The 12513-nt window shown below is 52.4% G+C and overlaps 2 protein-coding genes across 2 annotated transcripts; both read left to right on the plus strand.

Moving 5' to 3' along the window:
- Positions 1–5957: 5957 nt before the first annotated feature.
- LOC112881658 (peroxidase 1-like) lies at positions 5958–7399 on the plus strand. Its single transcript, XM_025946448.1, has one exon. It carries the CDS (start codon positions 6015–6017, stop codon positions 7014–7016), a length of 1002 nt encoding a protein of 333 aa, XP_025802233.1. The 5' UTR covers positions 5958–6014; the 3' UTR covers positions 7017–7399.
- Positions 7400–9363: 1964 nt separating this feature from the next.
- LOC112882679 (peroxidase 1-like) lies at positions 9364–10760 on the plus strand. The gene is made up of 2 exons (XM_025947789.1): positions 9364–9638; positions 9731–10760. Exons 1-2 carry the CDS (start codon positions 9384–9386, stop codon positions 10511–10513), a joined length of 1038 nt encoding a protein of 345 aa, XP_025803574.1. The 5' UTR covers positions 9364–9383; the 3' UTR covers positions 10514–10760.
- The last annotated feature ends 1753 nt before the right edge of the window (positions 10761–12513 follow it).

Below are 12513 nucleotides of genomic sequence, written 5' to 3' on the forward strand. Positions count from 1 at the left end.
CAGACGCTGTCGGCACATCTGGAAAAAGGGGCCTGGCACACACCAACGGGGTTAGGGCCTAGAGGTTAAATGGAACAAAGAAAAGCTCTAGAAGGCTACTTACATGAAGTCGAGCCACTCCCAACCTCCCTGAGCGATTGAGGGGATCTCCTTTCCCGCTGAAGACTCCCCGGTCCTCGGGTGGGGGCCGACCGCTGAGGGCGCTCCCGGCGGCGGGGGTGGGGCTTGTGGCCCTGGCTCCGATGGTGGTGGTGGCGGCGTCACTGGGTGCCGCGTCATTGGCGACGGCGGCGGGATCTCCTGCGGCTGCTGCTGTTGCGGCGGAGGTGGCAGAGCCCGAGAGCTGCTCTGCCCCTCCGCCTCCGCCGTCTTCTGGCGCTTGGGGGCCAGCTCCCCACGTAGGAGACGTCACCGCGCTGGAGCCTCCGGGACCTGGACCCCTCCTCCTGGCTGCTCCGGGCGGTAGCTGCTCCCCGCGTCTCGTCATCTCTCCGGGTTGGGGTGCCGCCCACACTTTGCTTGTGGTGGCATTCTGGCTCCGGTTCTTTCCCTTTCTCTTTCCCGGCGGGGGCCGGACCTCCGTGGCTGGATCCGCCGGGACCCTGGCTGGTGCGTTGCTGGCGGTCGGGTGAGGCACCGGGGATATGGATCCCACGATTGGGGTCACCTCCAACCTGCCGGACCGCGAGGCCACCCTCATCGAGGGTCGGCATCGACGCCAGGACCGCTGACCGCAACGCCTGGTCCTCGCACTGGGCCTTGATCCCGCTCGGGAGGACCAGTGACTCCAGGGAGAATCCTCACCGGTTATCCTCCGGATCGAGACCTCCAGCTCCGCCCTGGTGAAATCGGTGCCGGGCCCGTGCGCAATCCTGCAGTAGTCATTTGGCCCCGTGTACATGCAGGCCATCCTGGACCGCTGCTGCAGGGGGCCGATGCGGCGCCTCAGGAAGTGGCCCAGCACCATCAAGGACATCAGGCCGCCCCTCGCCAGTTCCTTGACCCGGTTCAGGACCGGGCCGATCCCCGCCGGCAACGACGGCTTGGCCTTCCAGGTGCATCGGTCGCTGAGGGGCCCTTCTGTTGGCAGCTCCAGGCGGTCGTTGGCGTTGGTCGAGGCGATGACCCAGCCGTCACGCCAGTCCTCCCACTTGGCGCTGGAGAAGACGCTGATGTAGGAGCTGGAAATCCCTTGCCGGAGCTAGAAGTAGTAGGCGCCGACCTCACGGTTGCTCCTCCCTGACCCGACCAGGGCGTAGAAGTGCCTGAAGATGGTGGTGCGGGGACGGACCCCCACGAACATCTCCATGAAGTGGGCGAAGACCGCCACGCGGAGGACGGAGTGGGGGGTGAGGTGCTGGAGCTGAAGGCCGAACTCCTCCAGGAGCAGGAGGAAGAAGGAGGAGATCGGAGGCACCAACCCGCACATGCCGTACGAGGTGAAGAGGACGAACTCCCCCGCGGCCAGGTTGTTGAGGGGGATTTTGCCAGCCCAGATCCTCCCAACGAGCTCCGGTGTGGTCCATCCCAGAAGGCGGCGCACCGAGTCCAGCTGGATCTCGCGCTAGAAGCGGCGGGGATGACGAAGAGAAGACATGGTGATGGACGCTGCGATTGCAGGGGATGGATCGCAAGGGAGCAGGAAGGAGAAGGAATGCCGAGCGCAAGTAAGCTGATCGCAAATGTGTGAGTGGAGACGAAGGGGCGCTGCGGCTTTTGGAGAAGGCAAGAGCGAAAAGGTATCCGATCTCTATGGCGCCTGCCTTTTATGTAAAGCTGCTCGCCCTCTCAAACTCCGCAGCGACCGAGGAGAAGCCGAACGGTTGCCTACACCAGGCCCCCTCCTCTCATACTCTATGACCGGTGGGCCCGGGCCCACCAGTCAAAGGAGTGGCCGCTGGAGGCGGGGGGAAAAGGCGGAATCCGAACCGCCAGAGCTGCAGAACGGGCTCGAATAAGAAAAGAACCTGAACCGCCTGGCGCGCGGAGCACGGGCGGAGGCCGGGCTCCTCGGGAATCCCGCCAGGAGGGAAAGTCTTCCCTGCCCCTTTGCGGCGGGAGCAAGCTGTCCACCCGGCGCAACGATGGGATATGGCCCCACCTGCGGGTTCGTTCCTCACCCGAGGTGGGCCCGGGGGACTCTGTCAGTACATACAGACAGGGGTACCTCCTGCTAGGGTGTCCAGACCCTTAGCACGTCGCTGCCGCCTCACAGATAAGGGCGCGATGGTGTCCGGCTCCGGCGTGTGCGCCAAGCGCATCGTGGTGGATGCACGCCACCACATGCTCGGCCGCCTATCCTCCATCATCACCAAGGAGCTGCTCAACGACCAGAAGGTCATGGTAGCCCGCTGCGAGGAGATCTGCCTCTCCACGGGCCCCGTCTGTCACTAAGTCATCTGACGGGGTCTCCAACCAGATGGGTGCAAGGCTATCCGTGTCCTCACCTTAGTCCTTTGGGTGATGGGACATACGGTCCGGGCCCGGCAGCTGGGATCTTGGTCTCCGGGCCTCCCTCCCGTGCTCACGTAGGTCCGGTGCCATCACGTGCCCACGAGGACAGGGTGCTCGGGAATGGCCTCCACAGGCCCGGACCCCCCAGGGGGTCCGGCGCCGCCACGTGTGGGAGCCCGACCCCTCTGGGGCCTGTCTATCTGGACTAGCCTCGGGGGCCCGGACCTCCATCTCCCCCAGGAAGGGGTCTGGTGCCACCACGTATCGCCTCAAGCTGCCGGTGAGGCGGCTGCTGGGCCAACCCTGCCACGTGCCCGTGGCAGAAGGCCTTCCGTGGGGCGTCAGCCCGACTACCGCATTAAATGCGGGAAGGTGGGCTGTGCGTGCCCAAGTCAAATTATATCCTGCTCACTGGCACACGGGGCATGTATGCTGACACCACTGTAAGCCCGCCTGTTTCCAAGGCGGCGCGTCGTATCACCGTGTACTGTGCGCAAGCGGCGTACAGTCTACTCACGGCATCGCGCGCGTGGGTAATGATGGTTTGCTGCAGGAGAGCCGAGGCGTGCGCTGCCACAGCGCGCGCGGAGGTGACGGCGCGGCGGGTCAGCGCAGCTCCGACGCCTGTCAGAGGGTTCTAGCCCAACAGTAACGGCACGTCTTCCACTGTGCGTAACACTGACAGCAGGCATTGTGCCAGTAAGGCGGCACAAGACCATATCCTGGCTGTAGATACGCACATCAACTTCCCGATTGAGAGGACTACAGAGAGGAGCTGGAGAGGAAGATCTCCATATCTCTCATATAACAGACTCCTGTTAGCCGGGCCCACCTGTCGGGGCCCACAATTTGTAAGCACTCCCCCTGGGCTATAAAAGGGAGAGGGCACCCGTTAGAACACAGGTTTTTTTAGACTCTCACAAGGTCTAGACCCGCAAGCTGTCCACAAGTACACTCAAGCAATACAACACTCAAGTGGACGTAGGGTATTACGCTCCGGCGGCCCGAACCACTCTAAATCCTCGCGTCTTTCCCGTGTTCATCCGCTCTTTGATCAAGCGTTCCTAGGTCTCCCCAAACTCTTCCTAAACTAGAATTAAACGGGTGCGTTCCGCCATCCGGCTGGAGATTTCCTCCAACAAGTACGTAGAAGCAGAAATTGTTTGGTTAACATGCATGCAGATGAGAAGCAGGCAGGCAGGCATATGGGTGACTTGCAGTGACACTTACTCCTGGGTCGGCATGCATTGTTGCCTGAGCTCGTGGAACTGGATCCTGTGGCCTCCAATCAGCTAGCTAGCTAGCTAGCATCCGGACTTTCACACTCGAGCAACCAACCCTAGTAAAGCGACCAGGCACCTGCCTAGCTGCTGTGTGTGCCGGCCATATGTACTATATACTGCTGTTGCTGTAGCTAGCAGTAGATGTCAGTGGTCATCACAGGCAGCAGTATATATATTTTGTTGCCTTGGAAGCAACTTAAAATTAAGAACAAGTCGAGATATATATATATATATGTATATATATATATGTTTCTTTTGCGTCAATCTATATATCTTACAGAGAGGAGGAAACGGCCGGCCGGCCGGCCATTCCGTGCAGGAAAGGAACAGGGTGCCGTCCGCCTGGCAGGTGGCTGGTTTCCTTTCAAGCTACGGCCGCAGCAACCACCCCCTGGCCTGGCCTGGCCTGGCCGCGCGCTGTAATTAAACGACTCGCATGGATCCACGCACTGGCTCTTCTCTCTTCTTCTTGTCCTCAGCAGACCGATATGATCAATCCTCCTCCTTGCAACCAAGGCACGCAACGCAATCACCAAACGCTCTTTAAATCTGCCTGCTGCATCCCCGCCCTGCATGGTAGTAGTATCAGTAGTAGTGGTGTCAGATACATACTGCATGCATGCGCTTGCTTGCTTCATGAAAATGCATGAGATGTCTTACTTCAAAGACTGATGACTGCAGCTCCCTAACCAACGTAACATGATATCTACAGTAGGTCAGTAGGCAATGCAAATCTTGTTATCTGCGACGACGACTTGTCTTCTGAACCAAACAAAGCAAAGCAAGCAAGCTCTCAACAACTACGCTGCTGCCATGACGACTGGCACTTTTTGCTAAAAGTTAGAAGAAGAAGAAGAAGAAGAAGAAGAAGAAATGTTTAATTTGTCGGTTGCCCATGCATGTTTCATCAGTACTGTTGCAGATAGATGTAAAGCTTCCAAGATGGACGGATCGATTAGAGATCGAGCGGTAGCATCATATTTAATCCGAGTTGGACTTAACCCACGGTCGTCGATCACCTGGAGTAGAATGCAAGCATACCGCTCGATCTGCAGCTGCTGTTGCTCTGACTGCAATAGCCAGTTAATAGTACTCCTTCCGTTGTTCAATTTGGACGGTCACAGTATGCCTCCGATTGATACATCCATGGTTCGTTCACTGTAAACATGCATGCACCTTATTACTAAGAATTAGCCTGTGGTTAGCTCTGGCTGTAAATAAATAAGCAGTAATATATATATATAATCCCTGTTCAGCATGCATATGCCAATGATATTAATTAATAATCATGTCCATCCCTGCCACTACGGTTAGTCATCAATCATGCATGCAGGTGCAGCAACTAATAACCATATCAGTGATTGATTGATTGGGATGAGCTAGGCAGAGAGTCAGTACGTAGTAGCTAGCGTGGATGCGGCACAGCTCAAGGCAGTAGTTAACTGGGACCAATCCACCATTTGCCTTTGTTCCTCCTCAAACCAACACATCACATGCCCATCCAGCTGCTGCAGCTGCTACCTCCAGCCAGCATATATCATTCAGTTGAGATGATCAAAAACTCCAAACAAATTCTAATTCAGGCCACACATTGCAAGTACAGCGCTGAATCCCACGTGCATATATATGACTAAAACAACTTCTAGCTGTTCAGGGGCCATGGTAGGTAGGTAGGTACTGTATGATACTACGTAGCTTCTTCCTCAGACTAAGATTTATTATCATGCATATTTGTCTACAAGAACTAATGAAGGCCATGCACGACAGCGCGACAGTACTGCAACAAGCTAGAAGCCAGTTACATTACCAGGTCCATGCATGCGTGCAGCTTCAGAAATGCTAGCTTTGCTAGTACCAAAAGCAACGTTACAATGCATGCGTGTGCGTGCGTGTGCGCGCACATGCACAACAATTTGATTAAGAGGGGCACAAAGCTTTCTCTTCTGAAGAATATATAATAGCCTTATATGAAATCGGGACGACGCCACCAGCTGATTACTAACCAGTAGTAATAGCTAGTGTACCAAACCTTAATTGCATGCACCCGTGTGTCAACCATGCATTACGCATTTGTGGTCTAATTATCTAATATTATACATCATATAATCACTGCACGGACTTGGGCAGTGCTAATACAATATATGCTGTAGTGCAGATCGATGTACGTCGTGGAAGCTATATAAGCAGTGACCACCCGCATACTCATCATGTCCTCCCACCACAACCCCAGCTACAACCTCTTCTTCTCCATCTGCATCCAGGCACCTCCAATCAACCATGGCGTCTAGGCCTCTCAGCAGCAGCAGGATGATCAATATGGGCGTTGCTGCTGCGCTCGTCCTCTCGGCGGCCGCCATGGCTGCTGGGCTGGAGATGGATTTCTACAGCAGCACCTGCCCGCACGTGGAGCAGATCGTCAAGGAGGAGATGGTGGAGATCCTCAAGGAGGCGCCGACGCTCGCCGGCCCGCTGCTCCGCCTCCACTTCCACGACTGCTTCGTCAGGGGATGCGACGGCTCCGTGCTGCTGGACTCCACGCCCACCAGCACGGCGGAGAAGGACGCCACGCCCAACCTCACCCTGCGGGGCTTCGGCTCCGTGCAGCGGATCAAGGACAGGCTCGAGAAGGCCTGCCCGGGCACCGTCTCCTGCGCCGACATCCTCGCGCTCATGGCGCGCGACGCCGTCGTGTTCGCCAGGGGCCCCTCCTGGCCCGTCGCCCTCGGCCGCCGCGACGGCCGCGTCTCCATCGCCAATGAGACCAACCAGCTGCCCCCGCCCACCGCCAACTTCACCACCCTCGTCCAGATGTTCGCCGCCAAGGGCCTCGGCGTCAAGGACCTCGTCGTGCTATCCGGCGGCCACACCCTCGGCACCGCGCACTGCAACCTCTTCAGCGACCGCCTCTACAACTTCACCGGCGCCAACAACCTCGCCGACGTCGACCCGGCGCTCGACGCCACCTACCTGGCCCGCCTCAGGTCCAGGTGCCGGAGCCTCGCCGACAACACCACGCTCAACGAGATGGACCCCGGCAGCTTCCTCAGCTTCGACGCCAGCTACTACCGCCTGGTGGCCAAGCGCCGGGGGCTCTTCCACTCCGACGCCGCGCTGCTCACCGACCCGGCCACCAGGGCCTACGTCCAGCGCCAGGCCACCGGCCTCTTCGCCGACGAGTTCTTCCGTGACTTCGCCAACTCCATGGTCAAGATGTCCACCATCGACGTGCTCACCGGAGCGCAGGGCGAGATCAGGAACAAATGCTACCTCGTCAACTAATTAACTCATCATCATCATGTTCATCTCGCTGTCGCTGATGCTTTTGCTGCTGCTGCTGCTTCCGTTTCGTTTGCATTGTTGGTCGATTCAATTATTCGTTCGTTGCTTGGTTAATATATATACATACATACATGATCAGTATCAATTACGTGTAAATGAAGTTCTAAAGTTGTTTTGCATGCTTTGACTCTGGCCGTCAGTAACTGCTGCCTATGTACATCTATATATGTAACTGATGTATATGTAGACTGAGTGCCTTTCTGCAGTTTCTTGGGGTTTTTTCTTCTTCTTTTGCTTTGTATTTCAAATGCTTGATGATGATTATGTAATATAATAATGAAGATCAAGGTAATAAGCAGTATATTATCATATATTCACAACTACTGATGTTGCCCTCTTTATTTATCTTATTCTAATTTTGAGTAATTAGCGATAGATGCATGGTACTAGCTATTGCCGGCTAGCTTTGGTGTGAGGCTAGCTGTTGCTCATTCTTTACGCGCTTGGTGGATAGATACGTTGCAGCAATGCCCAAGATACTGAACGCCTGTGCTTACTTACAAGCCACTACTACACTCCATTTTTGGTTGCAATGCTTTCTGTCTGTCATACTTCAACCAACAAAATGTTAGGCCCAGTTTGGGTCCTTCCCAGCTAATGATTAGCTAACTAGTTTATTAGATAGATGTGTTTGGATCCACCAACTATTTGCTAATGGCTAATATGAATAGACAATGCTACCCGTGTTTTTCTCGCCAGTTAATTGAGCTGTTTGTTTATTTGGCACCAATTTTTCAGCAATTTGTTTGGAAGGTCTCTGATTGGCGTCAATTCTATTTTTTGCGTCAGACTGCAGGTGCAAGGCGCCAAATCTGCATGTAGCCTTACCATCACCAGAGAAGCTGATATGGGCCAGGGGTGCGTTACCGTGGGAAAATAAAGAGAAAGGACAGGGATATTATGGCCTTTCCATGGACTCAGCTGGGGGTTCAATCAGCTAATGAGATTCTACTATTTTGATTAGCTAGATAATCATTAGCTGACCTGTTTGGATCAGTAGCAGCTGAATTCAGCTAGCTAACCATTGGCTAGAGGATCCAAATAAGGATCGTCGAGCGATTTTCTTTTGGATTAGGAAGTGGTTCAGTTCCCCTTTTCATTAAAAAAAAGGAGGAACTAGGAAGTTTTATTAGCCTGGCTTGTTGGTTTGTACAGGCTTTCTTATTATGAACAAAAGGGCCCAGAAATCAAGTACGCGTGATAAAGTACTTTTTCCCCTCAAATACGCATACATGTAAACTATTCTTCTTTTCCAGGGCAAACTTGAGAAATTTCTTTTCCAGCCCATCATCAAGGAAATTTGGGCCCGGTACAACACTCAGCTAAGGGCTGAATTTAATGTTTGATCCCTCAACCATGAAACCGTTTAATTTTAGTTCACTCCATTTGATTCCTAATAATTCTATGTGCAAGAAAACTTTCATCGTTTGCTATTCTAAAATTGTGGCCCAAATACCGGAGACCAGTATATGTCTTTAAACAATTATGAGGGGGGCAGATGCATGTATGAGTATTCAATAACCAAAAAGGAATTAAAACCACGCACTAAACGGATTGCTGAGTTTTAAAAATTGTCTTCTGATGAGCTATAGTTTATATCAGATTTGCAAAATATAGTTAGGTTAAAATATTTTTAGCTTGGCCATGGTGCCACGTCACCCAAAAATAATAATTTCGCAGTCAGTTTGAACCGCAGTAGCCGTGTGGTTAGCTAGGGTAGTCAAACGTGGGTGTGGATGGATCTGGACGGTTCTCGCTCGTACGAATCTGGGAGGGAGGCTTTGAATGTTGCTTTTTATTTGGCGATTCACGATGACAGGATACTAGTTGTTGAATGGGCACCAGCTAACAATAACTGATGAACATGCATGCATGGGTCCATCATCGCCCATGCATGAGGCGCGCGTATCGATCTGTCAGCGACAGTTGATTGCATTGTTAACCTGAATGAAACGAGGAGATGAGATGAGATGCCAGCTGAACTGAAACTGCTAATTTAATTTAATTTAAGGCCGCCCGGCGCGCGATGCGAAGATTCTCCAATCTTGATGCAAACTGCTAATGAGCTAGCTGAGGGACCTGAATGAACTGAACTGCTAATGGCAGCAAAGTCAACCGACCCGTGTGCGAGAATCGAAGCTGCCTGCAGCGCATTTGATTACTATACAGCATTCTTTTCTTTTATTTTCTTCAGAGATACCCCACTGATGAAGATATATATAGAGAGAGAGAGGAGTGCCCGTTGGAGCACAGCTAGCACAGTAGCTATCTAGTACCACCACCACCACCGCCAGCAGCCAGCCATCTATGGCCGCGGCGGCGACCACCTGCTGCAGGAGGTCTGCACCGGCGGCACTGCTAGCAGTAGCAGCCCTGCTGTGTACTACTACTACCGGAGGATCTGCTGCAGGAGCAGGGCAGCCGCTCGATGTGGGCTACTACAACAAGACGTGCCCGGCCGCCGAGGAGATTGTGCGCAACGAGACGGCGGCGGCAGTCAGGGAGTCGCCGGACCTCGCCGCAGCGCTCCTCAGGCTGCACTACCACGACTGCTTCGTACAGGTACCGTATACCTACTAGCTGCATACAGTATATATATATGTAATCCATTCCATCCAATAATATAATTATAATGTACATACAAAATGCTGCAGGGCTGCGACGCGTCGGTGCTGCTGGACTCTACCCCCACCAACACCGCGGAGAAGGACGCCATGCCCAACGGCAGCCTCCGTGGCTTCGACCTCGTCGCCCGCGTCAAGGACCGGCTCGAGAGGGCGTGCCCGGCCACCGTCTCCTGCGCCGACATCCTCGCGCTCATGGCCCGCGACGCCGTCGCCCTGTCCAAGGGCCCCTCCTGGCCCGTCGCGCTCGGCCGCCGCGACGGACGCACCTCCAGCGCCGGCAGCTGCGGCGAGCTGCCCCCGCTGCACGGCGACGTCAACCTCCTCGTCCAGGCCTTCGCCGCCAAGGGCCTCGACGTCAAGGACCTCGTCGTGCTCTCCGGCGCCCACACGCTCGGCAAGGCGCACTGCCCCTCCTACGCCGACCGCCTCTACCCCTCCGCCGGATGCAGCACCGCCGACCCCGCGCTCGACGCCCGCTACGCCGACAGGCTGCGCTTGCGCTGCGCCAGCGCCAATAACGCCGACGACGACAGCAGCAGTAACAGCACGTCGGAGCTCGACCCCGGGAGCTGCGTCACCTTCGACACCAGCTACTACCGCCACGTCGCCCGCCGCCGCGGCCTGCTCCGCTCCGACGCCTACCTCCTGGACCACCGCTTCACCAGGGCCTACGTGCTGCAGGCCGCCTCAGGCAGGTACGACGGCCACTTCTTCCACGACTTCGCCGTCTCCATGGCCAAGATGGCCTCCATCGGCGTGCTCACCGGAGACCAGGGAGAGATCAGGACAAAATGCAACGTCGTCAACTGATTGATTGATCATTACCATCATGTACTGCGTGCTTCATCAGTCTGGTTTTACATACATAGTTGTGCTGTGTTCATTATTCCTAGTAGTAAGTACCAGTAGTAGCTAGTAGCTGGCTACCATCTCGAATTATATTGTCGATCCGCATGCATTGCATGCTGTGTGATGGACTACTACTTCTTGTACTAAAAAAAAATAGGTAGCTAGGACAGATACATTTTATTTAATTTTTAATTCTTCCCTGCTTGCATTGGATACTCTTATGGGCGGTGCCTACACATATGATCCAGGACCTGGCAAATTTTCATTCTTTTTTCAGTTCTGTTTGATTGCATTTCAAGTCACATACAGCTAGCTGTTGCCTTGCCGTTTCTTACTATATGAAACCGTGTATCGCGCACGTTCTCGGAATGAGGAGCCCTGTCGTAGCTTGGTTTTTATAAAACCTTTCTTCAAGGTTACACTTCCTACCTTGCAAATTAAAACCTAGTGTAGGTGCACAAAGATCTAGCAGTGCAATGGTGTCTACCATCAGTATTTTTCTTCTAACGGTACTCGAGGCTGTAATAAGTGTGCTGCAATAAGAAATAGAGCCTTCTTTGCTGGAAAAAAGGGCCCAAACTAAATGAGGCAGCCTTGGGCTGTGATTTGAGCCCATCATTGCCCAATAGTGTAACATCACCTTTTCTTTGATTCTTCCCACCAAAAAGACTCTCCAAGAACATCAATGCCAGAGAGAGAGAGAGAGAGAGAGAGAGAGAGAGAGAGAGATTGTGCACTTGTGTATATTTTTTTGATATTGATATTTGAAGTGCGCGTATGAAGTCAAATATATGAGATATTTCATGGTTTATTTTTTCTGCGAAAGACATGAGACGTCCAGTAGACAGAAAAAGACACGAAGCGTCACTTTCATCTTGGAATAAAATAGTAACCTAATTGGGTTGTTGGATCTACTATTGTGATTTTTTTTTGTGGCGGTCAGCGGATGAAGATGACTGGCATTCATATTACTGACTATACATATGATTCAGGACGGAGAGCTATACACTCACATTGTTTAAACTACGAGGCTCAATTATTATTTCATCTCATCAAAACAAAGCCATTTAATCAACTGCGTGCTACCATATTTTGTGACATAAACTTTGGGGCGAAGGGGGGCCAAACCCCTATCTGCTAGAGGTACTTCGGTGAAACTCACAAATTTTTACCGTACAAATCATGGGCAAAAAAATAATTTTTGGCATCTCTAATAACCCATCTGTAGCCCTCTTTTTTCTAGTTTTGCCTCTGCATAAAGTTGTTGTCAGTTTAGGTTCGTATTAAAAAATATATATACTCCATGCGTCCGTAATTAATGTAAGCATTTCTAGCTTTTAAAATTTGTCTGCAAATACAAGCAAGGACTGCTGGCCATTGTTTAACTGAATGGGCATGATTTGATTGCATCAGTTGTGATCTAGATGTTCGATTGTATTGAAAGGAGGGTTCCAATAGCATACTTGTTGGTCAATAATGCCTTGTGCTACGAAATGAGCCGCGTATGGTAAATAAAAAGAAACAAAGGGAGTATTTCGAACAGAAATGGTCGTTGGAGAGATGACCTACTATAACACCCGCTGTCCTTCTAGTATATTGTTCAATGGGCTATTGGTTGAGTTTTATGCAGAAAATGGCCGCTGATTATACTCATTGACACTTGCAGTGGAGATTACACAACCTTATCTATATAGATATGTGCTAGCTAGATATTTAAGCAGTTGCAGTTGACATTCTTGATCCTGTTGTGTGGATCCATGGTGTAGTACAGATGCAGCAGAAGCGCAAGTACCGGTACCAAACCGAGTGTATGCATGCGTACCTTTGTACTGCTTGTTCCTTTGCGAGCTTAGCTACAGCTACAAATATAACGATGGATCGAGATAGTATATATGTGCTTTTTTTAGAAAAAAATATTGTCAACGACTGATCGATGGATTATATATATAGCTGCATCCAGA

This window comes from Panicum hallii, chromosome 2, assembly GCF_002211085.1.
Source record: "Panicum hallii strain FIL2 chromosome 2, PHallii_v3.1, whole genome shotgun sequence".
Classification (NCBI taxonomy): Eukaryota; Viridiplantae; Streptophyta; class Magnoliopsida; order Poales; family Poaceae; genus Panicum; species Panicum hallii.

What these genes read in the sequence shown, in the direction of transcription:
- LOC112881658 (XM_025946448.1), top strand. Translation starts at nt 6,015, where the DNA reads ATGGCGTCTAGGCCTCTCAGCAGCAGCAGGATGATCAATATGGGCGTT.
- LOC112882679 (XM_025947789.1), top strand. Translation starts at nt 9,384, where the DNA reads ATGGCCGCGGCGGCGACCACCTGCTGCAGGAGGTCTGCACCGGCGGCA. An exon ending in ACCACGACTGCTTCGTACAG is followed by an intron (nt 9,639 to 9,730) that starts GTACCGTATACC and finishes AAAATGCTGCAG; the next exon opens with GGCTGCGACGCGTCGGTGCT.